The sequence below is a fragment of the Halichoerus grypus genome, chromosome 10 (genome assembly GCF_964656455.1).
Source record: "Halichoerus grypus chromosome 10, mHalGry1.hap1.1, whole genome shotgun sequence".
In the NCBI taxonomy this organism is placed as follows: Eukaryota; Metazoa; Chordata; class Mammalia; order Carnivora; family Phocidae; genus Halichoerus; species Halichoerus grypus.
The window spans coordinates 115,653,722-115,681,308 of NC_135721.1; the positions used below are offsets into that span (position 1 = coordinate 115,653,722).

A 27,587-nucleotide genomic window follows, 5' to 3' on the forward strand; every position below is an offset into this window, starting at 1 on the left:
TTGTCAAAAGCAGGTTTATTATCATAATTCAAACACAAAGGAAAAAAATCATCCAGTGGTTATGAGGAGTCCAGGAAAACCTGTCCCAGTAATGCCAACTTGGAGGTAAAGGGCTGACTCGGGCAGCTGAGCAGTGGGATTTTCTGCTTGGCAGGCTGCTTCTCCCTCGCCTGGTCTTGGTTTTCGGGTGAGGAGAACGTGCCTGGCCCTGTTGGCGGTTGCCATGGCCCCGAGCTCATCGTTTTTTTCTGAAATCTCGACCTGTTCCGTTTGAGGGAGTAGAATTCCCTCATCAAGTCTTCCACTTCCCACTGCTCTTCCTTCAGCCTCCGGCAACAGTGCAGGGCGGCGGGGTCGATGGGGTGCGCTTCTGTGTTGAAGATGTAACCCCCGGCCCCCAGGATGCATTCCCCATAGGGGGTTATCACCGCGTCGAAGGTGGAGCCATTGTTGTGGATGAAGTTGGCCGGGTCGAACAGAAGGTAGAGGTATTTCACGGTCTCAGCCAGGAAGAAAGACTCCATGCGGTTGTCCAGCTTGTGGTCTCGCAGATCTTTGATCTGCCACGAGGAAGAGGGAAGCGGGTCAGACCCAGCGTCATGGGGTAGCAGAGGGGGCCGGGGGCCCAAATCAGGAATTCCTGCTCTGCCACTGAGCAGCTGAGTGCCAACCCCAGGTGTTGCAACCCTCAAGCAGAGGTAGAGGGTAAGGCTTAGCTGTCACTCCTCCAGTGAAAACCCTGTTGACATTCCACTTCATGTAGACTCTCAAACCAAAGTCCTTATCATGATAAGTCCTCACAGGTCCTCCAGGTCTGTCCCCTGCTCTCTCCCTGACCCTGCTGAGGCTCTCCCTTGTTCTTGCTGGTCCAGCCATTGGGCTTTCTGTTCGGTTGGCAAGTGCGCGCACTCCGGCCCCAGGAGCTCCGCACTGCTTGTTCTTTCAGCCTGGAGCACTTTGTCCTTCAGACAGCTCGCTCCCTCACTGCCTTCAGCTCTCTGCTCAGATACCCTCTCATCACAGGGTCTTCCCTGACCTCTCCAGGTGACAGGACAGTTCCTATCCCCTTTATCCTACCTTTGTTGTGACCATACACAGATCGAGTCATCCCCTTTACTGACACTGTAAAAATGTAGCGTCATTTACTTAGCTAATCCCCTTTGATGGGCATGAAGTTGGTTACCAAGCTTTTGCTACTGTAATAATTAATTAGAAGTCTTTATGAAGAAAAATTCATACTAAGTTTATAGCCATGGATGAGTAAGTTTACTTCCTACATTTATATTCACGTCTCAGAATTAGAGATACATTTTCTTAAAACTAATTCTCAGTGGACAACTATTTTTCACAAAAAAATGTGACTAAAATATGGACTTATGTACCAAGAATTATTATTTGTCAAAGGCCAAGGAGTCTGACGCCTATTCCCATCATTTGCCTTGGAAGACCTCCAGAGGGCTTTCATTTTCATGGAAATAAGTCAAATGTTCTTAAGAAGTCCCCAGTGGGCTTATCCACTTTGGCTTTTCACAAAATACAACACATTAGACACTAAAACATATCACTGCTTTATTTTCCCCCTACATACATAGGTCTTTTTTAAAAGTATATATTCTACTTGTAGAATATAACCACATTACAAAATTTTGAAAAAGAAGGCCTTTTTTTGGTCTGTTTTTAATCCCATACCCTAAAAACGCTCTGTACACTTTTTGGTGAATTTTCTTCCAGACAATTATCTTACACATCTGGTTTTTACATGTCTGTAATGATAGTTTATTTATAGCTTGCCTGCTTGGGTCCTCTAAGGATGTGACATGGCTCTTAACCTTGACCCTTTCGATCCCTTTTCACTGGGGAAGCCAGAGTGATCTTTCTAAAATACAAGTCAGATCATGTCACTGCTCTGCTGTCAATCCTACAAAGGCTTCTCATTTTAAGCAGAACAAAATGCAAACTCTCCCCAGCCCTACACGATCTGGCCCCTGCCTCCCTCTGGGACTTCTCTCTTCTCCCCTTCCCTCCTTGCTCACTCCATTCCAGCCACACTGGCCTTCTTTCTGTCTCCCAGATACATGTTTGTTGTTTTTCCTACTAAAATGTCAGCTCAGGGGCTTGGTCTTTGTTCATTGCTAGAACCCTCGGTCTAGCATAGTGCCTGGTACATAAAAGACATTCAGTAAACACCTAGTAGTGAAACTACTAGGACTATTTCATTAAGGACCCCCAGGTTTGAATATAAGGCTATGGGACTCTGTTTCCCTTCTAGAATCCACCTTACAGGACTTTCCACAAAACTTTTCACAAAATGTACCCTTGTAAAATAAAGGCGTATGTACATCTCTCTAAGGTCCCTTCAGTGTTAATATTCCAGAGGCTCCTTAGCAGCAGGGGGAGACATTTCTCAACTCTTGGGCCCATGAAAACACTTACTGTTGCAAATCCACACTCCACCTTGCTGATTTTTTCGATAGATTCCACAGCATCTCTTCCGAGTTCTAAGAGGGTGGGATCCCCCGTGGCACGGTAGAGGTACATTGCACTCTCAATGAGTTCTGTGAAGTCCAAGGCAGACCCTTCTCATCCAGGGGCTGAGCTGGGAAGGCTCAGGGCCCATTTCAGGCAGTGAGAGACTCCTCCCCTCCACACCTTGTCCACAGGGCCCCAACCAGGAGGAATACAGGATAGCTCACACAGTGCTGAATTTCCACAGTCAATATACTCAAAGCCTGAAGCTTAGTGGAGATCAGCATTAAAACTGACCACGAACTCCCATCCCAAGGGAGAGAGAGGCAGCTAGGTTCTGGGAGGGGGAGGTGGCAAAGGCTACTCCCTGTCTCCCAGTATTTGTCCCCTCCTTCTTCCCTTAGTAACAGAATCCTTAACTAGAGCCAAGCTCACTACTGCTTAGACTGACAACTCTTCCAGTAGCCAGGTGTGAGGTTAAGGTCCCTGACACCACAGAGAGACACATAAGGCCAGAAGTGAGAGAAAAATAAATGTCTACCTTAATTTAAGATTTTTTTTTTTTTTTTAATTTATTTATTTGGCAGAGAGAGACACAGCGAGAGAGGGAACACAAGCAGGGGGAGGGGGAGAGGGAGAAGCAGGCTTCCCGCTGAGCAGGGAGCCCGATGCGGGGCTCGATCCCAGGACCCTGGGACCATGACCTGAGCTGAAGGCAGACGCTTAACGACTGAGCCACCCAGGCGCCTCCAAGTGTCTACCTTAATTAAGCTACTACTCACTTTCTGTCACTCATAGCCTAACCTGACCCTAAAACTAAAACTCAATGACTTGAGCGTGAGGCCCTTTCTGAGATGGGATGGACAAAAAGATGAAGGTTAAGGGGCGCCTGGGTGGCTCAGTCGTTAAGCATCTGCCTTCGGCTCAGGTCATGATCCCAGGGTCCTGGGATCGAGTCCCGCATCGGGCTCCCTGCTCAGCGGGAAGCCTGCTTCTCCCTCCCCCGCTTCCCCTGCTTGTGTTCCCTCTCTCGCTGTGTCTCTCTCTGTCAAATAAATAAGATTAAAAAAAAAAAAAAAGATGAAGGTTAAGATATTCAAGAGCAAATCTTCAATCTAACAAAGAAATAGCCACCAGTTCACTGGGCCCAGAACAAAGTAATAGTCTCGTCTGACTCTACAAACCCAACTGGAATTTGACATTCAGACATGCGCCCCATTTTCAGATGAATATTAGGCAATAGGAGTTGATCCCGATGCGAAAGTTTATTCTGGAGAAAAGAAAACCCAGGAAGATGTGTTTACTGCTTTCAAATATCTGAAGAGCTAGTATGGAAAAGAAAGATTTGACTTCCAGGGTGGCCCCAGTGGAGGAGGGTACAGCTTAACAGACTCTTCTATTTCTTCACCCGTCTCTTCTCAGAGAGGAGAGAACTCTCCCCTCCCTAGACCAACCTCTCCTCCTGATCTCCTTCCCTGTTTCCTCCTGGCCCTTGATCAGTACTTTTCTCCCCTTTTGATTTATTACTGCAAACTCTATTTCTTACTTTCGAAAAAAGATCTCTGCCTGTCTCCCAGTTCTCCCCCACCTCTCCCTCCCTTTACCCCACAGGTCTCTAGACAATTGCTAATCTGATTGCTCATATTCTAAGACATAGGTGGGGGCACATTTACTAGTAAGAGAACACACTGTGTGCGTTCAAAGAAAAGATAGCGCTCCAGGGAAGCCTCTTGTCCTGCTGCTAGCAGCTGGCTGGCTCAGTGCACCCCGGGCCCAGCCATCTTGTTTTCTCTTCCTCATCCATGGGTCTACATCGGCTGTCATTGCTTTAATTTCTTGTATATTGGCCAACTCTCTAGAACAGGGTGACAGCCCAAGGCTTAGACTTGGACTTAGGGGGAGGTAAAGGCCCTCAGAGACCTTTAGGCCAGGTTCTGTGCTTCAATACTGCCAATCAGAGGCATGTACCAGAGTGTAAAGACACTGGTCAATCTAATGAAAGAGTAGTACCTTATCTCCCATTCGCTATTGTTTTAGGGCAGGAAGGGTGACCGGACTAAGGCATTACTGGATTCCCGGCTACGCTGCCTTACTTTCCACTGATGCCGTCCGGCCAGCCTACCCTGCAAATGAACAGGGTGCCTCTGGAAATAATGAGCTCCCTGTCACTGGTGTTAACTGAACAAAGACCAGATAACCACTTGCACAATGACAGGGGATCTCAATTAGAAGGCTCTCAGGCTCCTTCTAACCCTGAGAATGCACAAGCCTACGTCCTACGTTTAGTCCCAAACTGTCTTCATTTTATCTATGGGTAACACTGGGTATGACACCTTCTGAGAGTTTTCTCTTAAAAAAAAGGACAGGACAGGACAGGACAGGAAAGGAAAGGAAAAGAAGAGAAAAGAAAAAGCTGTGAGAATAAATGCATGAGAAATACCAAGAGCAGCCTCGAGGAATCAAAGTGACTAATTTGCTGTCGCTGTTTTACTCCCTCTTCTGTCCCCTCCACAACTCCCACGACAATCTCTTGAGCTAGAGGAGGAAGGAAATGGGGTAGAGGAGGGCAGAATGGGCAGAAGTCACCAGAAGGCCTGTCCCACAGCTCAAAGGCATTCAGGTGGGAAGGTGGGAAGAGCCTAACAATGGAAATGTAACCCATTTCGGGGTGGGGGATGACTATGTGTGCTGACTAAGCTTCCTTCCTCTGGCCCCCTTCCCCTTCTCCTCCTTGCAGTGTTTAACTTTCCTGCAGTGAATCAGAGGATCAGAGCTGGAAAGGAACTCTAAGACAGTTATCGAGTGTGTAATACCTTCCTTCTCCACGCCTTGATTTCTGAGCTGCAAATGGGGAGGTGGACAAGACCGGATGATTCATTCCTAAGGTCCATTCCAGAGTTCTAACATTGCATATTATAGAAGCATAACTCACCTGACCCAGTGACTTAGGAAGTTTGTCTACGCTTCTGAAATCCCGATGGCAAGAACTCAAAAGGAGTCAACCTGGCTCTTCCCTTTGCACTCACTTGCCCGAGTTTGAAGGAGCCTAAAATTTAGTTAAGAGGCCTGGGTTCCAGTCTTACATCGTACACTTAGTCTTGGGAAAGCCAGCTCAAACCCCTAAGCTTCAGTTTCCTTATCAGAAAATATATGGGTAAACAATTCCTACCAGGAAAACCACCCAGAGCCACTTCCATCAGATGGGAAAAAATTAGCTTGTGAGCACTTGTGAGACATGGAGCCTCATAGAAACGTGAGGGCTTGGGGTTCAGAGAACCACAGCCTGCGGGTTGTGATGGGCCAGAGATCCTGCTTACCTGGCCGAAGAGGGTAGCCCTCTCGCTTCTCCACTGTGTATCCCTGAGGAATGTTGTAGAATTCTGGGAGCCCCCCAAACTGCTTCCATACAGTATAGTAGTTGAGGAAGGTCCTCATGGCATTGTCAATGTCCCCAATGAGGCTCTGCAGGAGAGAAGTGGTTGTCAAACGGGTAGCCACCAGGCATAAAAACCCATATACAAAAAAACTCCATGTACCAAACCTCACACACAACCTCGGGGAAGAAAGAGCAAAGGCTTTGGAGCCATAAAAGCCTGCAATCAAACCGAGTCAGCCATTTATTCATTGTTTGGCCCTGGGCCAGACACTTACCTTCTCTGAGCCTCATCTCTCCGATGCAAAACACAAAGCCTCTAAGTTACTGTGAGGGACAGAGGTTGTATTCAAAGTCCCTGCTCAGTCAATGCTGGCCACTACAGTTTTTAAATAGGTAAGTCAGCTATCTGTTTCAAAATTTTAAGAATAAGAAAAAGGTTGATCTTACTAAGTCTCATTCCTACCCTATACCCCAGATGAATTTGTATTAGTTTATAAACAAAAATATGTGTGAGAGTATATTATTTTCCCCCACATAAAAATCGCTTATTAAATATACAGTTCTGTACTTTCTTTAATTCATTTAACAACAGATCTTGATTTTTCATTTAAGTACATAAAAAGCTCCCTCCCTCCTCCTCCTGTTTACACAGTTGCATAGTATTCCACTGCTTGGACCATGATTTTACTAGTTCTCTATTAACAGCCAGCTGGATTGGTTCCAATGTTTTGCTATTTGCTAGAACAACCAATAGTGTAGTAAATAACCTTGTACATATGCACCTCAAACATATGCAAAGTTTACCTGTAAGACAAATGTCCAGAATCAGGATTGCTGGGCCTGAAAGTATACCCATTTGTAGTTTTACTAGCTGTTGCTAAGTAGCTATTAATAATAATATAAGCTTGCAGGGAAACAGCTTTTTGACATCTGACATTTTTGACATCTCCTTTGGATGCCTCGTGGATAGGACAAACTTAACATTTCCCAAAGTTCTGGGTTCCCTCGCTTTCCCACAAAGTTGCCTCCCTACTGTCACCTCTCCCTCACTTAACAAATGATGGTCGTCCTTGACTCCTCCCTTCCCCCCACCCCCACATCCATTCCATCAGCAACTCCTGTTAATTCCATTTCTAAACCACCACGATTTGTCTCTGTATCTTCAGTGCCGCCACCTGGTCTGGTCACCAGCATCTCCCCCTGGGATCACTTCCACAGTCCTCTCACTGCCCCCACCACTTGTGCTCATGCCCCTCTCCAGTGCACGCTCCCCACACAGCCAGAGTAACCGCCTTCCTACACACACCAGACCTCAGGGCTTCCCAGGGGCTCGGCATGAAGTCCAGACACCTGCCCACGGCCCTCAAGGCTTTGCACGACCTGGGCGCTTCTGACCTCCACTGACTGATCTTTCCCTCCCCTGGACTGTGGCCATCCTGCTTTTCTTTGTTTCTGATAAACACCCAGCTCTTTCCTGTCTCAGGACCTTCACACATGATATTTCCACCGTCTGGAACATCATCCCCCACCTCGGATTCTTGAAATACCAGCTTTAGTAGCACATCTCTGACAGGCCTTCTTCCCTCAAGTTTAGGTCCCCATCCAACATTCTCTCTCAGCCTCTCATTTTGTTTCCTTCATTGAGACTTACTATTTCATGCATTTGTCCACTTTATTTTTTACTTTGTGTCTCACACTCTATAAACTGAACAAGGGCAGCGCCTGGAACACAGCAGGCATTCGAATATTCATTGAATAAATGAATGAACAAATTGAACATATCTAAGCCTCCTTTCTTCATCTATAAAGCAAAATTTACCTCCGTGTGCTGTGATAATTCTGTGTAAAGTGCCTGGCACATAAATCATTCTCTTATAAATATTTATCACCTCCATGTGTCAGTCACACACACTACAAGGCACTGACTAGATGTTCAATAAATGTTAGTTATTAGTGTTTTTAGAATCTCACAGAGAACGAACCCACGATCCCTGGTCAAGCCAGGAAAAAATACCACACCAACGGAGATGAAACTCTTTCTTTCCTTATCACACCCTCTTTTATTTTCTTAATTTTTATTTTAGGAAATTTGAAAAATAAAGGTATAAAAAAAGTCACCTTTAACCTCACCACACAGATAACATAGTTTTGATATCTACCTTTCCAATTTATATTCTATTCAGAGTTATAGAAATATTTTTTTAAAGCATACAGGAATAAAAAGGTAATCACCTTCTTAATCTTACAGTAGCAGTCGTTTACATTTTTGTCTTCTATTCCTTAACATATAAAACCAAAATTCTAGAGTTGTAATCAGTTTACACATAATATAATGCCTTTGTGTGTATTTTGTTATTGTTAAATCTACTCAGAGAAATTTTTAAAAAAATTTAATTATCACTCCTAATTTCTCACTACAGTCCAACAGTATGTTTCATTCCTTCACATTTTTTTTTTTTTTATAAAGATTTTATTTTATTTATTTGACAGAGAGAGAGACAGCGAGAGAGGGAACACAAGCAGGGGGAGAGGGAGAGGGAGAAGCAGGCTTCCCGCGGAGCAGGGAGCCCGATGTGGGGCTCGATCCCAGAACCCTGGGATCATGACCTGAGCCAAAGGCAGACGCTTAATGACTGAGCCACCCAGGCGCCCCTCCTTCACATTTTCTTGATTCTTGTTCACTACCTCTTCATGTAACACAGGAGTTTACATATTAATTTTTTAAAGTTGTAAAATGACCCGTTCCATTAAAATATAATCATTCATTTGTTCCTCCATTAGTGGGCATTTTGATCATTTCTAGGTTGTCTTTGTCATGAACTTTGCTGCTAGGAATATCTGTATACATGATGCATCTTTCCCTCTTGAATTATTTTCTTGGGGAACGTGCACAGAAATGGAATTTCGCAGGGTCAAAGGGTGTGATCAGTGACATGGCTAGGTTATACCAGGTTTCCCAAGAGGAATGTAGTCACAAATAGTTTTAACACAACAGATTTCCAGATCCTCTACTTTCCTAAAATGGATCTGCCTGAAAAGACGCTTGTTAACACAAAGGCAGGCTATCTATTATCACTGTTTCCTTCACAGTTAGCCTTCTGCCATTTTACCTTCTGCACGGTGTACCTACCAGCAATCTCTAACCTTCCTGTGGAACACTGTCCTGGGGAATAAAGACTTCCTGAGCACCAAACTAGGTTAAGTTTAAAATACTGGTGTAGGTGTTGAAAAAATGGAATGACTCTAATCACTGTGTAACAATTCTTTTGCGTATCAGATGGTTCCAATACTCTGCCTTCAAAAAACTAGAGGAGGAACTGGTCAAGTTGTCAGCCGAGGGATCATTAAAAATGTTTTTTGATGACAGATCATATGATTATTTTCATCATATAAAGAATGAACCATATAATATTGCCATTTGTATAGGTCAAACAGTGGAATACTGGCAGTTTTATATGGTTCAATCTATTAAGTCAATGACTGCAAATAACTGAATGATGGGCACCTGGGTGGCTCAGTTGGTTAAGCGTCCAACTCTTGATTTTGGCTCAGGTCATGATCTCAGGGTTGTGAGATGGAGCCCTGAAGGCTCTGCACTGGGCATGGAGCCTGCTTAAGACTCTCTCCCTCCGTGCGCCCCGCCCCCTGGCCACGCTCAAAAAGAAAAGAACTGAATGACATGGCAATAATCAAACTCTTTCCACTCCTATCTACTTATTTATGTGTATAAGGCTCCTCAGCACTTACATCTAAAAAAATGAAAAGAGGAATAAAACTTTTGATACATAACCATGTCCCATTTTAGCAATATGAATTATTCACACACAAATACACAAATTACTTAAAAATAAAAAAGCCCCTGAAATCTCATTAAGAAATGTATTTCTGATTAAATTGCCTTTATGTTTTATAATTATTTATCGAAAACTGTAAGCTATTTAATGTTGCTTTACTCATTTACATACTAATGATAACCAAGTCAAGAAGAAAACAAATTTAATACTCAGAGCCTATGGTCACAGGAAATTTTAAAGTATTTTAAATTTCTATGTATACCGAAATTTTATTACAAAGACATAAGAGGGTATCAGTAAAATTTATCTAGCATAAAATAGAACAAATAGGATAAAATCCTGTTGGGGGAGGAGAATGAAAAATATGAGTTCAAGGAGAAAAAGGGATGGTATACGACTATTTAAACTCATAAGATTAAAAACACACAGGGGACTCCATAGTTCTTCAAAATTCTTTTAGTGGGCACTCAAGCAAAAAACATGAGTATCTTAGAAGAGCTGGACCTATATTTAATATTGTCAACAAGTTTTCTCTGAGCCTGTTCCCCATCTGTAAAATAAGAAGGCTGGCTAAAAGTGCACAATGGGGGACTAGTACACAAATTGCAGTATGTCAATTGAATGGAAAATATGCATCTGTTAAAAACTAAAACTGAGGGGTGCCTGAGTGGCTCAGTCAGTTAAGTGTCTGCCTTTCGCTCAGGTCATGATACCAGAGTCCTGGGATCGAGCCCCGCATTGGGCTCCCTGCTCACTGGGGAGTCTGCTTCTCCCTCTGCCCCTCCCCTCTGCTCATGCTCTCTCTCTCTCTCAAATAAATAAAATCTTAAAAAAAAAAAAAAAAAAGTAAAACTGACCTATAGGTATCAATAAAGAATGATCTCCAAGACATATTCAGTGAAAAAGTACATGATATATTCCTATCTATGTAAAGAAAAAAGGTAGATATTAATATGCATATGTTTATGCATATGGATTTCTAGAAAGGTATACAGAAAACTGATAATAGGAGCTGGACTGGGGAGGGGTTTGAGATTTACCTTTCACTGTATTCCTTGGTGTGCTTTTAAAATTTACCACCATCTACATGATATTACCTTTTCTTAAAATAAAAAAAGAAACTAGCTTATAAAAATATTGTGGTATACATAGGGGGCTGGTTAGATGGGCTCCAGGATCCGGCCCTCCCAGCTGTGACTCCATCAGATCATGCAATGGAAAACAATAATTATGGCACGCAGGGCAGCCCCAGCTGCTTTCACGCCCTTTCTCAGGCCCACTGTCAAGAATGAGGAGATTTGACAGAAATGTCCAGTGGAGAAACAGTTGTTGCCAATGGCTGTTACCACCCAGCCTGGAAAGACACTTTCTACTTTAAGTGGTATCACATTTCACAGCAAACTGGAAGCTCAGTTCCTGACACCTTAAAGCTCCCTTTGGAAAATTCAGCTTGGCAGAATCTTAAGTCTAATTCACTCTAGGTCTCTCTTCTGTCTCCAGCCCAAGCACTCAAGCAACTGAAATACTTTATTTGACTTATACATCAGAATGAGCCTGTTTTGTCGGTTCCAGAAAAAAATGTCCACCCCTCTGATCATTCCTACCTGAAGACCAGGCCAATAGGCCTCTAGGGACTGGAAGACTGGCATGGACACAGTCCCCTTGTACATCTGCACCCACAGGTACCAGTCATCGAAGCGGGTGTAATTCCGAATGGCTTTGTTATATTCTGCAGAGGAGATGCAATAAGACACATCAGTGATTATGGAGACGAAAGGCAGGTCTTGACCACAGAAGCATGGACTTACACTTTTGGAAGACCATATGATGGTGTAGCTTCAAAGCAGACTAGGAAGCAACAAGGCACAGAGGAAGGAGCATGGGTTCTGAAGCTAAACTTCCAGACTCAACTTCCAGCTCCAGCCTTACCACTTGCTAGCTACAACCTTGGGTAAGGTTTTCCTTCTTAAGGCTCAGTCTCATTATCTCTAAAGTGGGGAGAGTAATCCGTATACACCTCATGGGATTGTTCAGTCATTCATTCACTCAACAATATTCACTGCACATCTACTAGGAACAAGTACCTACAGGGTGGCAAACAAGACAAAAATGCAGGCCTGGGGCACTTACATTCTAGTGGGAACTTGAACTTATACCTCTCCCTAGACTGTAAATCCATGAAGGGCAGGACTTTGTTTTGTTCATTGTGGAATCCTCAACACTAGGATAGTGCATAATAAATATGCACAATAAATTATTATCTAAATGAAGTACCAAATACACAGGCAAATAAATAAGACAATCTCAAATAGTGCTGTAAGGATGAAATGAAATAGTCCATGTTTGGTGCTTGGTGTGGTACTTGACCCATCAATGGTACTCACTAAATATCTGCTGAATAAATAAATGGTAGCTATAATAATAGTTATTATTAGGTGCCCAACAATTCCTCAATTTCATTATTATTAGTGTCCAAGGGCCTGGAGGGTAAAACGCTTTTATTCAACAGGCATTAATCAACTACCTACCTCATGCAAAGCACTGTGGGAAATATAAAGATGAATAAGGCATAGACACTGCACTTGGTAGGAAGAGCTGTTAACTGTGGATGACAGCTGACTGCACAAAAGGTGCTGAAGGCCCTAAATCCTAAGGAGGGATCAAGCTACTTTGTGGGCAAGGTGACATTTCAGCTGGGCCTTTAAGGGTGAATAAGATTTGGACACATGAAGACAGGAAAAAAGGTATTCTAGGCAAAGGGAACACATGTGCAATGGCCAGGAAATAAGAAACCCAGGGCCACACACAGAGAACGCAGCATAGTTCACGTGGCTCTTGCAGGAAGGCCTGAAGAGGTCCCAGTGGGCACCGAGGAGGCAGTGGTAAGTCTATGCTGGCTCTGAATACAGACTCAGGCACTCAGAACTGAGTCTGTAGGCACTTGGGAGCAACTGAAAGTTTATAAATAAACCACATGTAAATGGGAGAAATCATGGCAAAAGCCTCCTTACCCCACCCTTTTTACCTAGGAACATGGCCATGAGTTTCTTATCCTGAAGCAAAATGGCTCCTTTCACCAGGTACTCAAAGTAGGAGTCCACGCCAGCCCCGATGCCTGAGTCCTGAGCCACCCACTTTCCAGTGAGCACATCGATATGGTTGCCAACCTGGGAGGAGAGAGAGAAAGAGACAGACAGACACACACACACACAGAGTCCCAAGGGAGGGCTCAAGACCAAACAAGGATCTCCCCATACCCCTGGCTGGCCAGTCAGATGCAAGGCAGACACCCCAGTACCCTTGGGAGACATGCAGGCTATCGGGGTGTAGGGCTGGGAGGCCACAAACTCCTATCAGTATCTGTCACTGATTTTGAGAACTGCTCCAGGCAGCATTAAGTCCTGGAACTTCCAGCTAAAGGCAAGCAGAGCAGGCTCCGGGCACCACAGAAGGCCCGTAGGGAAAGAGATACAGTCAGAAGACAGGCCAGTGTGCACAGAGAGATGGTAAGGGCTGAGAGGATATGGAGTCCACTGCGGTTCCAGTGCTGGAGAAAAACCTGCTTGTGTTGGACCTCCTAAGGGAGTTACTATAGGTCTCCAGAGTGGCATCTTCTTAAGGGATTTTCAAGGATTCCTCATACAAGTTTCACTTTTCAAGCTTAGAACCAGACTTGCATAAAATGTGTCCCTGCTTGAATCACTTTCCGACAACTCAATCTTTCCAAGTCATAATGACTCACCAAAGGAACTATTAATACATCAACTTTCCTGCTCCAGTAACTGAGGATCAGAGAGGTTGAGTGACTTGTCCAGGGTCACAAAGTTTCGATGTAGCAAGGCCAAGACCAATTCTGACTAAACCTAGTGCTATTTCCTGGATAGCTTTGGCTCAATTACTGTTAGTTTCACTGGATTATCTGATTTAAGAGCTGAAACCAACCTAAGAGATCATCTGGCTCAAAGGTTAATAGGTATTGGAGAAGAAAGGGAAGCTCTAGGGTCAAATAAGTTTGGAAAATGTTGAGTTAAGCAAAGTTAAACAGATTTATTTACCAGAGGATTTCATAACCTTTAACCTATTCATGTTCATTATGATTCTCCAAAAAAAGACACTACAGTTGACCCTTGAACAATGTAGGGGTTGGGGTGCCTAGCCCCACACAGTCAAAAATCTGTATATAACTTTTGACTGTCCCAAAACCTAACTACTAATAGCCTGCTCTTGAGTGGAAGCTTTACTGATAACATAAACAGTCAATTAATACATGTTATATGTATTACGTACTGTATTCTTACAATAAAGTAAGCTCGAGAAAAGAAAGTGTTACTAAGAAGATCATATAGAAGAGAAAATATGTTTACGGTACTGCATTGTAAAAAATCTGTGTATTAAGTGGACCCACGCAGTTCAAAACTGTGTTTTCTCAAGGATCAACGGTGCTAACCATTCAACATCTCTCAGCACTGGTGTTCTAAGAAACCCAGTTTAACAAACACAAACAGACAGTAAAAATGAGGGCCAGATGGGCTGGCGATCTAAGGTCGCCATGGGAGTCACGGGCAAGAAGCATATGGCCCACTTCCTAGAAATCAGAGAAGCTCAAGGAATCAAACTCAACAGAGCCCCCTCTCCCTGCCAGAGGATGTGCTCTCTCGTGCTCTCTTCCCCTGGGCTAAAACTTGAACTGGAGGCTTGGTTAACTTTCAGTGTCCTGATGCTAAGGCCTGGGCCACTGCTGAGGTCACCCTAAGTGTCCCTTGGCTGGGCTGCAACTTACTGCTCGGAGCCACGAGTCTTACAAGCAGGGGCTACGGTGGCCGACTTGGCTCACACAGAAAGGGTAGCAGCCGACCTACCAGCCCAATATCCGACCGGCTCTCCCAAAGGCGCATGAGGGCCACTCTGGCCACATCTTCAAACACGGGGTCACCAGTGAGGCTGCTCAGGGTGGCAAATTCCACAATGAAGGTCCCGATGCCTGCCGTACAGGTGACAGGGGTTTCTCCCGGGTTCACACCATGAAGCAGGTTCACTGTCCCATACGGCATGCCAGTGGGGGTCTGAAATGCTAAATAATCACAAGATAATGATCCCAGACAGGAGTGGGGACATAGGGATGGTTCAACACTCAACCAGCACTTCCCTCTCTCTCTCCTGGGTGATCTGCTACTGATGCAGCCAGAGAGGGACAGTTGTCACGAATACAGGCCCTTGGTGGCCACCCAACCCAGATGCTGTCAAGCATTGATCAATGGGAGCCTTGGGCTCTTGCCCATGATGAGGAGGCAAGCAGCGGGCTGTGCTCCAGGCTGCCACGCCCATATATGCCCACTTGGGCTGGAGCAGCTTCACTTTTAAGTATTTTACACGGTGCCTTCAGAGGCCAGGCAAGGAATGTAGTGGGAAGCACGTAGGGTTTAAGCTGGAGGAAGCGGGGGGGGGCTTGTGGCACCCTGAAGAGCATGCCCCATGAGAAGCCATTCATACGCTTCTCCATTTTTGAGTTTATCGAGATATAATTGACATATAGCATAAAGACCTGACTTACCTATATGGTGAGATGATGAACACAGTAAGTTAACATCCATCAGCTCGTATAGATAGAAAAAGAAAACATTTGGTTTTTTCCCTTGTGATGAGAGGTTTTAGGATCTACTCTCTTAGCAACTTTCAAACCTATCACATGGCAGTGGTAGCTACGGTCATCACATTGTACATCACAGCTCCAGTACTTATGGATAACTCGAAGTTTGTATCTTTGACCACCTTCGTCCGATTCCCCTCATATGCTTTTCCAAACACAATTATGACCAAATGAAACCTATCTGCAGACCTGGAGCAGTCCCACAGGAGGCAGTTTGAGATCCTTGCTTTAAATAGTTTAGGGACTAAACTATTATCATTTTTTTTTAAAGGATATAAATCGCTAAACTACTGATGTGGTCCAACCCTCAATTTATAGGTAGGAAAAGTCATGTCTGTAAGGAAGTGACTCAAAGGTCATATAGAGAGAGCCAAACAGAGCTGGGATGGGAATGCCCTCCATGCGCCCACTCTGTTACGCTCTGCCCCTCCCACCCTGGTGCCTTCCAACTCAAGGCGAGGAGCTAGACAAACAGCCAGAGGCAGAGATTTCCTCTCTAGGCCAAAAGGTCAAATAACCCCAGAGCAGCCCATGCGTCACCAAAGTTATGAACAAAGTTATCAAACTTCCAAGAACCACAAGGCCCAGCCACTTGACTGTAAGTGGCAAACTTGCTGTGTGGCAGGTGCAAGTGGCAAGCGAGGAGAACTCAAGTCACAACCACAGGGCTCACAGGAGCATTTCAGAAAAGTCAGGCAGTGTTCAAAAGAGGGGGAGTGACAAAGTCCTATTTCTTCACCTGAATGGCAATTCCATGGGGGCTTGCTCCAATACGTACTTCCCAATACGTGTATTTCTCAATACAAAATGATTCTTAATGACCAAAAAAAAAAAAAAGGGAGCAACGAAGCAGTGTGCTACATGGATGAATCACACAGGATATGATGTTTGTAAGGGGACACGCAGGCTATGGGCTGTGAGCCCTGAGTGGATCTGAACCCAGCTCACTCACTTTCCTCCGCTCTTCTCCAGAAAGGGAGAACTGTGGTGGCCGAGAGGTTGATGAAAGCCTAGAGTGATGTGTTTGGGTGTGAACAGCCCCAGAGTCCCCACCACACCCTGAAGAGAACACAGTGTCCAGCTGATGCAGCCGAGCTCAGCTACTGCCCCACCAGACAAATACACTGAGGCTTGGCCCGCAGCACTGGACATAGCTTAGCTACAAAACAAGTCCCTTGCGTTTCAGTGGTGTTTGAGGTTCTCCAAGCACTTTCTTCTTTCTGACCTCATTTTATGCCTCTCAAAAAGCCAGTGTGGCAGGCAAGTGGGAATTATGATTCCCTTTTGATAGATGGGGAAACTGAACCAAGGAGAGAAGAGTGCCTTCGTCAAGACATTGGCTAGACCAGAATCAGGGGCTCCTAACACACAGATCGAGGTTCTTCTCTGGAACTCCTTTATCCCAGCAGTGTATGGGCCAGGGAGGGGGCAAAAGGGCTCTCTCAAATAAGAGCAAGAGCCTTCCACCCACCAGGCTGGCCTTCAGTGCCACCCTGCAAACAGTAAGGAGGTCAGCTCACCCATCTTGGGCCAGGGTCCCAGCAAGCCCTGGAAATGCCCAGGACTCTCCTGATTTCCATGGTGGGTGCCCAGAGGCAGAAATAGCAAGTGTTTGGGTGAGAAACAGCAGAAAATAACTCAGCATTGCCACTCTGGTCTCCAGCAAGAGAAGCAGGACCTACTGGACTTCCTTTCTGCCCCACGTCAGTGGGGGTCTTACCTGGGAGGAGTTTTCGGGCCGCCTCCTCAGCCATCCTCAGGAGAGGCCCAGAGCAGGGCCAGCCGGCCTCCACTTCCACCCCAGCCTTCTTTGATAGCAGATGAGCAGACAGAAGTCCTCCTACCACTACAGAGAGTACAAAACACAAGCGTCAGAGTCCCAAAGACCAGTCTTACCCTTGTGTAAATTAACCCTGCATGCTCTGTTGGGTGGCTGCTGGGAAGGGGCTAGAGCCACCAAGGGAAAGAATCCCTTAGTCCCACATACTGGTACACTGTTAAGTTTACAAAGTTTTTTTTCTCTTGGTGGGTCCCCAAAACAATAGCTATCACTTGTTTTTAGTCCCTATTGTATACCAAGCACTAGGTACTATTGTCCCCTCTTCAAGTGAAGATACTGAGGGTCAGAGAGGTAAAATGACTTGCCCTGAGTCACCGATCTAGCAAGTGGTAGGGCCAGGTCTGTCTGACTCCAAAGCCTGTGCTCATTCCACTTGGTCACTCTGTCTCCCAATCCCCTCCGAGACCTGGGCAGGGTGGGGTGGGGCGGGGGGGAGGGAAGGCAGAGTAGTTACTACTTTCATTGTATTAATTCATCTATTTGGATTTATGATATAATATTTAGGACTTATGGAAAAACATAAATGTTCTGTATCTGGAAATATGGCTAACTAGATATCCTGAATGGCCCTCTCATTGAAAAAAAAATGGTGACCTTGAGCTTCAGTTTCCCCTTTTCCTGTCAGAGGGGGAATAAGAAACAAAGGCAGAACCTACCCAAAGTGGAAAGTCTGATAAAAGATACCTCCATAAAGTTGGGATCTGAAAGAATTATATAGTCTGTATAAGGATGGATTAAAAATAAACCCTATACACCTCCCCTAGCATACAGTAAGGAAATGCCTTAGATCTTGATACCAAGTAAAGGGAAGGCGGTGGGGGGAAAAAAGCTTCCCTAAGAATTAGTAACTTCAGGCTGGTACTCACTAAGTTTTACAGCTTGAATTCACACTAACTGAGTAGTCTAGGAATACTCAAACCTTTGGCATAAAGCAGTTTTTGGGAAACAGTACCTCCAGCCAAATGGCAGAAGTAAACAAAAACTCTACCTGGAAGAACCCACCTTCAATCTAGGCCTCAAAGAAGCCCAGAGATAAAGTCTAGGGAATGAGTGTACATTAAAATCTAAATAAATCACAAAACATACAAAGAAACAAGGCATTGGGAGTACAAACCAGCAGAAATGACAAGAGAATAAGACTTACCAATACATCAAATATTGGAATTATCAGACACAGAATACAACATAATTATGCGGAAATGTTTAAAGAAATAAAAGAAAGGTTTGGAATAGGCAAGTAAGTAGCAAGAAATTATAAAAATGACCAAGCTTATTTACAAAAGAACCAAATGGAATTTCTAAAAGTGAAAAATATAATAATTGGAATTAAAAATTACATAGATAGGTTTAATAGCAAATAAGACATATCTGAAGCTCTCTTCAGTGGACTAGAGGACAGATTCCAAAAAATTACCCAAAATGCAACATAAAGAGACAAAATTGTTTTTAAAATATACCGAAGAGATTTGGAGGATACAATAAGAAGGTGTAACATCTCTCTGGGTAGAGTTCTAAAAAGAGAAGAAGGAGGAAATGGGGGAGAGGCAATACTTGAAGAGAAAATAGTTATGAACTTTTGAAAACTAGTGAATGACACTGATTCTCAGATCCAGGAATCCCAAGCAAGATAATAAAAAGAAATCCACATTTATGCACATCACAGTAAACCTCAGAACACTGAAGGAAAATAAAGCTCTTAAGAGCAGAGTCCATGTAACAATGATTATTGAAATTGGATGTTGGGTACATCTATTTCATTACATTATTTTCTCTATTTTTATATATTTTTGAAAACTTCCATAACAAAACGTTTTTAAAAGGAGGGGGAAGCCAGCATAAATAAAACCGATCATCTGTAAAATAATAACAATTAGACTGACAGATTACCTCTTAACAGTGGCAATGAAATGAGAAGACAATGGAAAGATTTCTTCAGTGTGCTACGAGAAAATCCCATCAACTTAGAACCATACATTCTGCAAAATTATTCCTCAAAGACCCAACAAAGGCAGTGAGATAAAGACATTTCATATAAACAAAAGCTGAGAAAATCTGCCAAGAACACACCTGCACTAGAGGACTTTCTAAAGGAATTGCTTCAGATAGAATGAAAGGGATCACAGATGTAAAGTCTGAGACACAGGAAGGAAAGATGGTCAAAGAAGTGGTAAATATATGAGTAAATCCAAAACCTCAACTGTATAGAAGAGCAATAATGTATGGAGGGCTTAAAACAAAAAAACTAAAATACATAACTATAGCATACAGGTCAGAATAGTCTCAGAGCCAGGTTTTGTATTATTCAGGAGAATAAAGATTGTCATTAACTCTAGACTTTTGTTACGTTTGTTAAATTTTCCAGGAAAACTATTTAAAAAGCAAGATAGTGAGCATAGTTTCTACATTAGTAAAAGGAACATGGAATAAGGGAAAAAAAATATCAATCTGAAGAAGGCACAAAAAAAAGGAGAGTGAAAAAGAACATAGAGAAGATGGGACAAATAGCACAAAATAATACCACAGAAACGAAAGAAACCAAAGAAAGGTTTGGAATAGATAAATAGATTAAATAGATTAAATGCTTCAGTTAAAATCTATTCCCTTTCTCAAGGCTTAGGTAACATAGATAATATTAATAGATTAAATGCTTCAGTTAAAAGAAAAGATTGTCAGAATGGATAAACAAACAAAATATGTAATTTATAAAAGATCTACCTGATCATAAAAATACAGAAAGATTGAAAGTGAAAGAGTAGAAAAAGATCCTGGTCAATGAACCCCACCAACCAAAAGAAAGCTGGTGTAATTATATTCATATCAGCAACAAAGGTGTAAGGGAATCTTAACTCACAGACGATAAATTGGACTCAGAAGCTGTGTAACACAGCAAGCGTGAACATGGCCTCGAACTCAGGTCTGATCCCTAAACCAGGATTTTGTATCATGCTGTCCCTCTGCTCCACAATCTTTCTAAAAATGTTATCATATACCTGCAATACAAGTTTAATTGCAAAACACATACAAAATAAGGGGGAAAAATATAACTTGGCCTCCAGAAGTGACAGTTTGTTAAGCCACTGGTGGTCTAGGGGTTCACTGAAAATAAGGGTTGTACTAGCTTCATAAGAATCACTGGAAACCTGATAATAATATTGTTACTAGGACCCAACCCAGAAATCCCAATTCATTAGGTTTAGAGTGGAACCTAAACATTCAGCTTTTTTAAAGGTCCCAAGTGGTTCTGATGGACAGCCAGCTTTGGAAACTAACGCCCTAGACTTGCACTGTGTAATGTGATAATCATGAACCACGTGCCACTATTTTTTTTTTTAAGATTTATTTATTTATTTTTTGGGGGGAGGGGCAGAGGGAGAGAGTGTCTTAAGCAGACCACGCTGAGCGTGGAGCCCGACGCAGGGCTCAATCTCACGACCCTGAGATCATGACCTGAGCCGAATCCAAGAGTTGGACACTTAACCAACTGTGCCACCCAAGTGCCCCCGTATGTCACTAAATTTAAATTTGTTAAAATTAGATGAAATTAAAAATTCCATTCCTCAGTTGCAGTAGACACATTTCAAATGTTCAAAAGCCATGTGTGACTAGTGGATACATCATTGGACAACACAGATACAGAATATTTCCATCATCATAGAAAGTTCTATTGGATAGCACTTCTTAGACAATAAGCTCCAAGAAGGCAAGGGTTACATCCTTCTTGTTCATGGCTGGCTGTAAGCCTAGCGCCAAATATATGTTAAATAGAGGAGTCGTTCTGGCACATTTCTTTCCAGTCTTTTCTCTGTCCCCTGCTCATGTCTGAAACTGATGGGGTATCCTAAGACCTCCACACCCCACCCTCTGGGGGGAACGATCTTTGTCAGTCACTGGTTTGGGCCAAGTGCCCTGGCAGGGTTGACACTTATGATCCTATTTACCACCTCTTGGTTTACACAGAGGCAAAACTCCACAATCTCTTTTCTTCCAAAGGCTGTAGAAGGCAGCCCTCACCTCGGATGTTGGTTTCAAAGACGGAGGCATTCACATCAATATCAAAATCTACGTTGTCCTGGAGCACTTCAACCACTCTTTGGAATTCCGAGACATTCCCCAAAATCTGGAAGGGAAGAGAGACTTGACAGTGAGGCTCCCTCAGGCTTTAAGGCACTGAAGATGTTGGATCAAGAGTCTGGGATCCTATGCTGGTGTGGCCCTTGCTTATTCAACTTAAGACCTCCAGTTTCTGTTCTAGGACTGGTGACAGGAGAAGGAAACACTGAGATCTAGAAATCACCCAACACCAAGAGACTGGTTAAGTAAATTCTTAGGTACAAATTCAAGTCACTATGTACCCACTTAATGGAAACAATATAGACTATAGACCGCATTAGGAAATCCTAGTTTGACATTTGCAGTGGGTATCTGTTGTTTTCAGACTTCTCTGGTCACCTTCATCCTCGTGGAAAACACTTCAGGTTGGTTGGTCCAACACCGATTTCCAATCTCTTTTACCCTGGTAGCCTCCCTCTATAGAGGCTGGAAATCCAGATACTTGCTTTCTCTACCTCCTTTGCTGCTAGAGATGACTGTGTTACCTAAGCCTTGAGAAAGGGAAAGCTTCTGTTTTCCTAATAAAAAGACAGACACTGCTGGCATGCTGTTTACTCTTCTTCCTGCCTTGAGAGCAGACTTGATTTCTGGAGCTGTGGCAGCCATTTTAGACCTTGAGGTACTAAGCATGAAAATGAAAGCCAGTACACTAATGATGGTAGAATGGAAACATACAAAGAGCCTGGTCTCTGATGGCACAGTTGAACAGCCAACCCCATGCTAGAAATTACCTCCAGACTTCCTTTCACTTGAGAAAATTAAACCCTCTTCATTTAAACCGTCAGCCAAATGTGATTCTAATACTTTTTATTCTGATAGTAGTACCCTAATTCTCTCTCGAGGAATCACTCTTCTTCCACAGCCACTCCTGCAGTTTGGGAGAGGCTGACCCCATCCCCTCAGCTGTAAGAATGGGCACTTGATCTGGACCACTGTACTGTATCCCTTGGCCAGTGACTGGTTCAGGAATAAATGTGCGGCCCAAGCCAGATCAATGAGACTCAGTTCCTGGAATTAAGGCAAAAGGGCTGATTCTTCCCATACACACTGAGTGGGAAGTCTGGAGCTACTCTTGGCTACTCTGCCAGCATAAGGAGAGCCCGAGAACACAGCCAACAAAGGAGGCAGAGCTAAGAGATGGACACTCCTGAAGACACTGTTCATATGCCTGGATCCAGCTGAGTCTGAGGCCAGGCTTTACCTGGACTTTTTAGTTATCTGACTCAGTAAATTCCCATCTTGTCTCTATCAGTTTGAACGGGGTCTCTGTCACTTGGAACCAGAACAATTCTGACTATCTCAGCATTCAAGGCGTTCAATGATGTGGACTCAACTTTTTTTTTTTTAAGATCTTATTTATTTATTTGAGAGAGAGAGCACGAGCAGGGGGAGCAGCAGAGAGAGAGGGAGAAGCAGACGCTCCATGGAGCAGGCAGCCTGATGCGGGGCTCGATATCAGGACCCCGAGATCATGACCTGAGCCGAAGGCAGACACTTAACCGACTGAGCCACCCAGGAGCCCCTCAACCTACCTTTCTGACCATGTTTCTCATTGTTCGTCTTCATCTAACCTATACTCATCTACTTCAGAAAAACTGTACCCACTATGCCCCAATTTTTTGGCTTGAGACATGCTCAGCCCTCTGCCAGAATCTCTCCAACACGTGTCTTCCCATTTCCAAATCCAACCTGGCTCTGATTGTCTGAATGTCACTTCTCTAGGAAGGAAGCCTCTGATTCCTTCAGCTAAAATGAACCTCTTCATCCTTTAAAAGACAGCATTAACTTTATCCACACAATTCTTACAGCATCTGTTTCTTTCCATATTAAGAGAATCTTTGCCTGGGAAGGAGCCTCATTCATTCCTGCCTTCCCCCAGGGTGCCAAGCATAGCCCATGGAGCAATTCTCAACAAATGCTTACTGAATGATTACATGAATCTCTTTCCACACTGCAGTTAGTGATCTTCTCAAAACAGAAATCTCAGCATTTCCTGCCCTCTACTTAAAATGTTTCAGTGGCTTTCCATTGCTCTCAAATCAGAAATCAAAATCCTTACCATAGTGAACAAGGGCTTCCATCATCCTGGTCCCCAGTGAGGCCTCCAGCTCCACTTTGCTTCCTGCATTTCCTTCTCCACATCCCAGACATATTGGCCCTCCTTCAATTCCCTGCGTCTGCCACACTCTCTCCTGCTGTGAGGCCCTTGCCTGGAACACTCTGTCCTCCCCCACTTCCCTAGTCAACACTGGCTTCTCCTTCAGATCCCAACTTGAAGTATCACTTCACTGCCTTAGGGAAATCCTCCCTGACCTCCTCAGTCTAGGTCCGCTTTCTTTGTTACATGACCACTCACAGAACCATGTTCTCTTCCTTCGGAGCACTCACCTCAATTTGTAATTCTATGTCCTTTAGGATTATTCTTTGGTTCTTTGTCTCCCTCACAAAAGTCATAACTCCAGGAAAGCAGGGACCATATCTATTTAAACTTACCACTATAACTCCAGAGCTTAGCACTGTGCTTGGCATACAGGGGGCCCCCAATAAATATTTGATGAGTGGGCAAGTACATACAAATTAACATTAAGGGAAAAAAGGGGAAATTATATCTGCAAGGTGATCACAATCATGTAAATGCTATTAATATATAAAAATGAGAAGACGTGACAGACAACCAGAAATCGTGAAGTAGGGAGAAAGTTGTTAATTATACCTTCTCCTGTGGCCTTTTTAAGGAGGACAATTAAGACTTGGCATGATACAGGGTCACCTGGGTGGCTCAGTCAGTTAAGTGTCTGCCTTTGGCTCAGGTCATGACACCAGGGTCTTGGGATTGAGTCCTGCATCGGGCTCCCTGCTCAGCAGGGAATCTGCTTCTCCCTCTCCCTCTACCCCTCCCCCCTACTCGTGCTCTCTCTCTCCCTCAAATAAATAAATAAAATCTTCAAAAAAAAAAAAGACTTGGGAGTCATACAGAGTTAAGCTCAAGTCCTAGCCCTGCCATTTCACAGCTGTGGACCCTGGCCAACCCATTTTACCTTTCTAAGCATCAGATTTCCCCAGACTAAGAAGGAGTAAAGGTATGCACCTCATGGGGTTGTTGGAAGGATTAAACAAGATAACACATATAAAGTGCTTAGCACAAGCCCTACACATAACACACGAACTAGTTACTGCTAATATTTTTTTATCACGAACGTGTCCAGTTAGAATGCAAGCCTCTGAAAACAAAGAGGGTCTCAAAGTCTCCATATCACCCACAGTTATATAGGCCTATCCCAGTGCTGTGTTCATAACAGGTCCTCTATAAACGTCTGCTGAATAAATGACCCTGAATACGTTTGGAATTCATCCTTTTTCTCTACCTAGCTAGGCAACCAGAACCTGATGGTTCAGAATCCGGAGATAAAAATAAAAGGCCTAAGTGAAGAATTTGTTTTTCACCCACAGTCAAGCTGCCAAAAGAGGAAGGATCTTGGTTACACAACGGTGGTGAGGAAAAGCAATTGTCAAGACACTTACCAGCAAAGTGTCCAGGGCATCAATTAGCGTCAGAGAAAAACTGTAAAAGGACAGAAATCCCAACTGCTTAGTAAGAAAATCAAACACAAGATAGTAAGGCTGCCCCAGATCAGAGACCCCAAAAAATAATAAGTGAGGCACAGCAATGCCTCTCCTATCTCGCTTCCAGTCACAACAGAGAAGCCAGACTGAAAATTGCCAAGAAGCTCTAACCCATTTAATGCACCTGGGAGGATGGGCTGATAATGCTCAACTGTGGTTAACCGTATCATCTATATGCACCGGCATTCTTCTCTGCCATAAGGAGGCAGTATAAGATTGTAGCTAAGGGCACAGGCTTTTCCACATCTAGGAATTTATCTCAATGTGTACAGAGCTGTATGTTTGAGAATGCTCATGGCAGTATTGTGTAGAATAGCAAAAAGTTAGAAGTAACCCAAACATACACACAGTTGAAGAATGATTATCTAAATTGCAGTACATTTAAACTGCAAAACTATGAAGTTGTCAAAAAAGACTGTTATCAAGAGCTCTATGGGCTAATGTTAAAATATTCAAATTATATAGTTAAATGAAAAAGACAAGGAATAGGATAGGCAGTGAGGTATGTTTCTATCTGCATTTTCAAGAAGAGACATATAGACAGAAAGCAGATGAGCAGGTGTTTGGGCCAGTGGTGGTGGAGGGATCAACTATAAAGGGGCACAAGGGGACGTTTTAGCATGACAGAAATGTCCTCTATCTTGGCTGTGATAGTGGCTACTATATGCTTTAAATGGGTTCATTTTATTATATGTAAGTTATGCCTTTACAAAGCTGATTTAAAAAGATACACATACACATACTTATATGATGGTATAAACAAAATATTTTGGGGAGGATACACAAGAAAGTCAACAGTGGTTGGAGTTGTAGGGTATGGGAGAGACTTTATCGTATATGATTTTGTACTGCTTGAATTTGCCATTTGCTTACTTCTTTTTTTTTTTTCAGCTAAAAAAATTAGAAAACCAGCACAAATTTTGTTGAGTTAACTTCTCCCGTTCTTAGCATACTAATTTGCTAAGTGGAGAAAACAGCACTTAACTCCTAGGGGTGTTAAGAGAATTAAATGAGAAGACACAAGTAAAATGCTTAGCACAGTGTTTAATCGATGTCAGCCTCAGCTAAATGCAATGATTCTTCACTCACTCAGCAAGAAACAAGACAGAGAATTCCATCTCATTATTTTTATTCTAGTGGAAGTGAGAAAGACAAACTCGCAGACAAGTGAAAATGATAGTATCAGAGAGTGAGAAGTGCTACTAAATAAATAAATAAATAGGGTGATTTGTGAGAGGGTGATTTGTCAGAGTGACCTGTAGGGGGTGGGTGGTTAAGGGAGATGATGCTGAGGTGACATTTTGAGCTGAAATCTCAAGAAGCAGTCAGTAATGTGAGTGTGTTTCAGTTACTAACAACAAATGCTCTTAAGTTTCAAGTTTGGAAGAGTTACACCCCCTCCTGGGCCTGTTTGCCCAATTATAAAATGAGGGGTTGGGTCTTCTGACTTCTTGGAGCCCTTTCTCGATAGCCTAGGACTCCAGAGATTTGTCCATGTGTCCAAGTCCCCACTGCTGGTGCCTGTTACTGTCGTGGTTGGAGCCCAGAGGTCCAGTCCACCAGGCTAACCCAGGCTTTTTCCACGGTGGGATCCAACTTTCCAGGAGGCTGGGTGGATCCTGGCGGTGCTGCCCTGAATTGGAGGGAACGCGGCCTCACCCTCGCTAGGAGCTTTTCCGGAACTGGTGAGGAGGCCGTGAAGCCACCAGCCCCAGGAGACCCGCCCGCCTAGGGCCGGACTGCCACACCCAAGCCGCCCCCCTGCTCCTCCACTCGCACTACCTGCCCCAGGTGTCGTGCCCGTCACAGGTGAGAGGTCGCAGCTCGTCGTAGGGAAAGGCATTCTCCAGGTAGCTGTCGTAGGCGTGGTAGAACATGGCCTTGACTCGCTCCCTGGTGCGGGGTACAAGAAATAAGGCAGGGGAAAGGACAAATAGGGCGGAAAGTGGGAATTACCGCCTGAGCCCAGTGGCGGGGTCCGAGCAGGTCAGGGTGGGGGCTCCTGGGACTTAGGGAAAGGAAAGGGACCGGGTCTGCGCTTTCCCTTCCCCAACTATGGAAGCGCCAGGACCCTGAGCCCCTTCACCTGTAGTGAGCGGGGTCGGGCGCGGTGCCATCCGGGCCTGGCGCACCATGGTGCAGGGGCAGCAGCGCACACAGGAGGCCGAGCGGGACCAGCAGCCGGAAAGGCATAGAGCTCGTGTCCTGTCAGCGCCGCCGCCACAGCAGCAGCAGCCACCGCCACCCGCTCATCCTGGGAGCCTCTGCCGGTTGTTCCGGGAATCCGCGCCACTGCGCCTGCGCGCTGATGAATCAGTCACCCACTTCCGGACTACAAGTCCCAGAATATAACGGGAGGTGGAACCCAGGCAAAGAGCATCTTGGGACATACAGTCCCTGAGGCGGAAAGGAACGTGGCTGAAAAACGGTGGCTGCTACAGATACTATAACTAATGTTTTAGTAACAGCATTTGTTGAGCACTTATTGTGTACTAAAACTGTATTGAACTCTTTAAATACTCTCAGTTCTGGAGGCCAGAAGTCTGAAATCAGTTTCACTGGACCAAAATTCCTCTGGAGGCTCAAGAGGAAAATATGCTCCTTTCCTCTCCAGCTTCTCCGGGAGAAGAGAAAGTTGCTGTATTCTTTAGCCTGGGGCCATATCTCTCCAATCTCTGCCTCTTCCTCTGTGGGTGTTTCTCACTACTCCCTCCGCTTGTCTCTTATAAG

At 44.2% G+C, this 27,587-nt stretch overlaps 1 protein-coding gene across 2 annotated transcripts; it reads right to left on the reverse strand.

Annotated features, from left to right (window-relative positions):
• EDEM2 (ER degradation enhancing alpha-mannosidase like protein 2) lies at nt 1–27,149 on the reverse strand. 2 transcript variants are annotated; one of them, XM_036092229.2, is made up of 12 exons: nt 26,944–27,149; nt 26,640–26,750; nt 24,756–24,795; nt 21,135–21,240; nt 17,780–17,824; nt 17,004–17,129; nt 14,496–14,707; nt 12,662–12,803; nt 11,241–11,365; nt 5,784–5,928; nt 2,434–2,555; nt 1–560 (listed from the first exon to the last, which is right to left on the reverse strand). In XM_036092229.2, exons 1-12 carry the CDS (start codon nt 27,048–27,050, stop codon nt 60–62), a joined length of 1,782 nt encoding a protein of 593 aa, XP_035948122.2. In that variant the 5' UTR covers nt 27,051–27,149; the 3' UTR covers nt 1–59. The 2 variants fall into 2 exon arrangements, with proteins under 2 accessions (XP_035948122.2, XP_035948123.2); XM_036092230.2 differs by lacking the exon at nt 17,780–17,824 and having other exon boundaries at nt 26,944–27,148.
• Between the last annotated feature and the right edge of the window lie 438 nt (nt 27,150–27,587).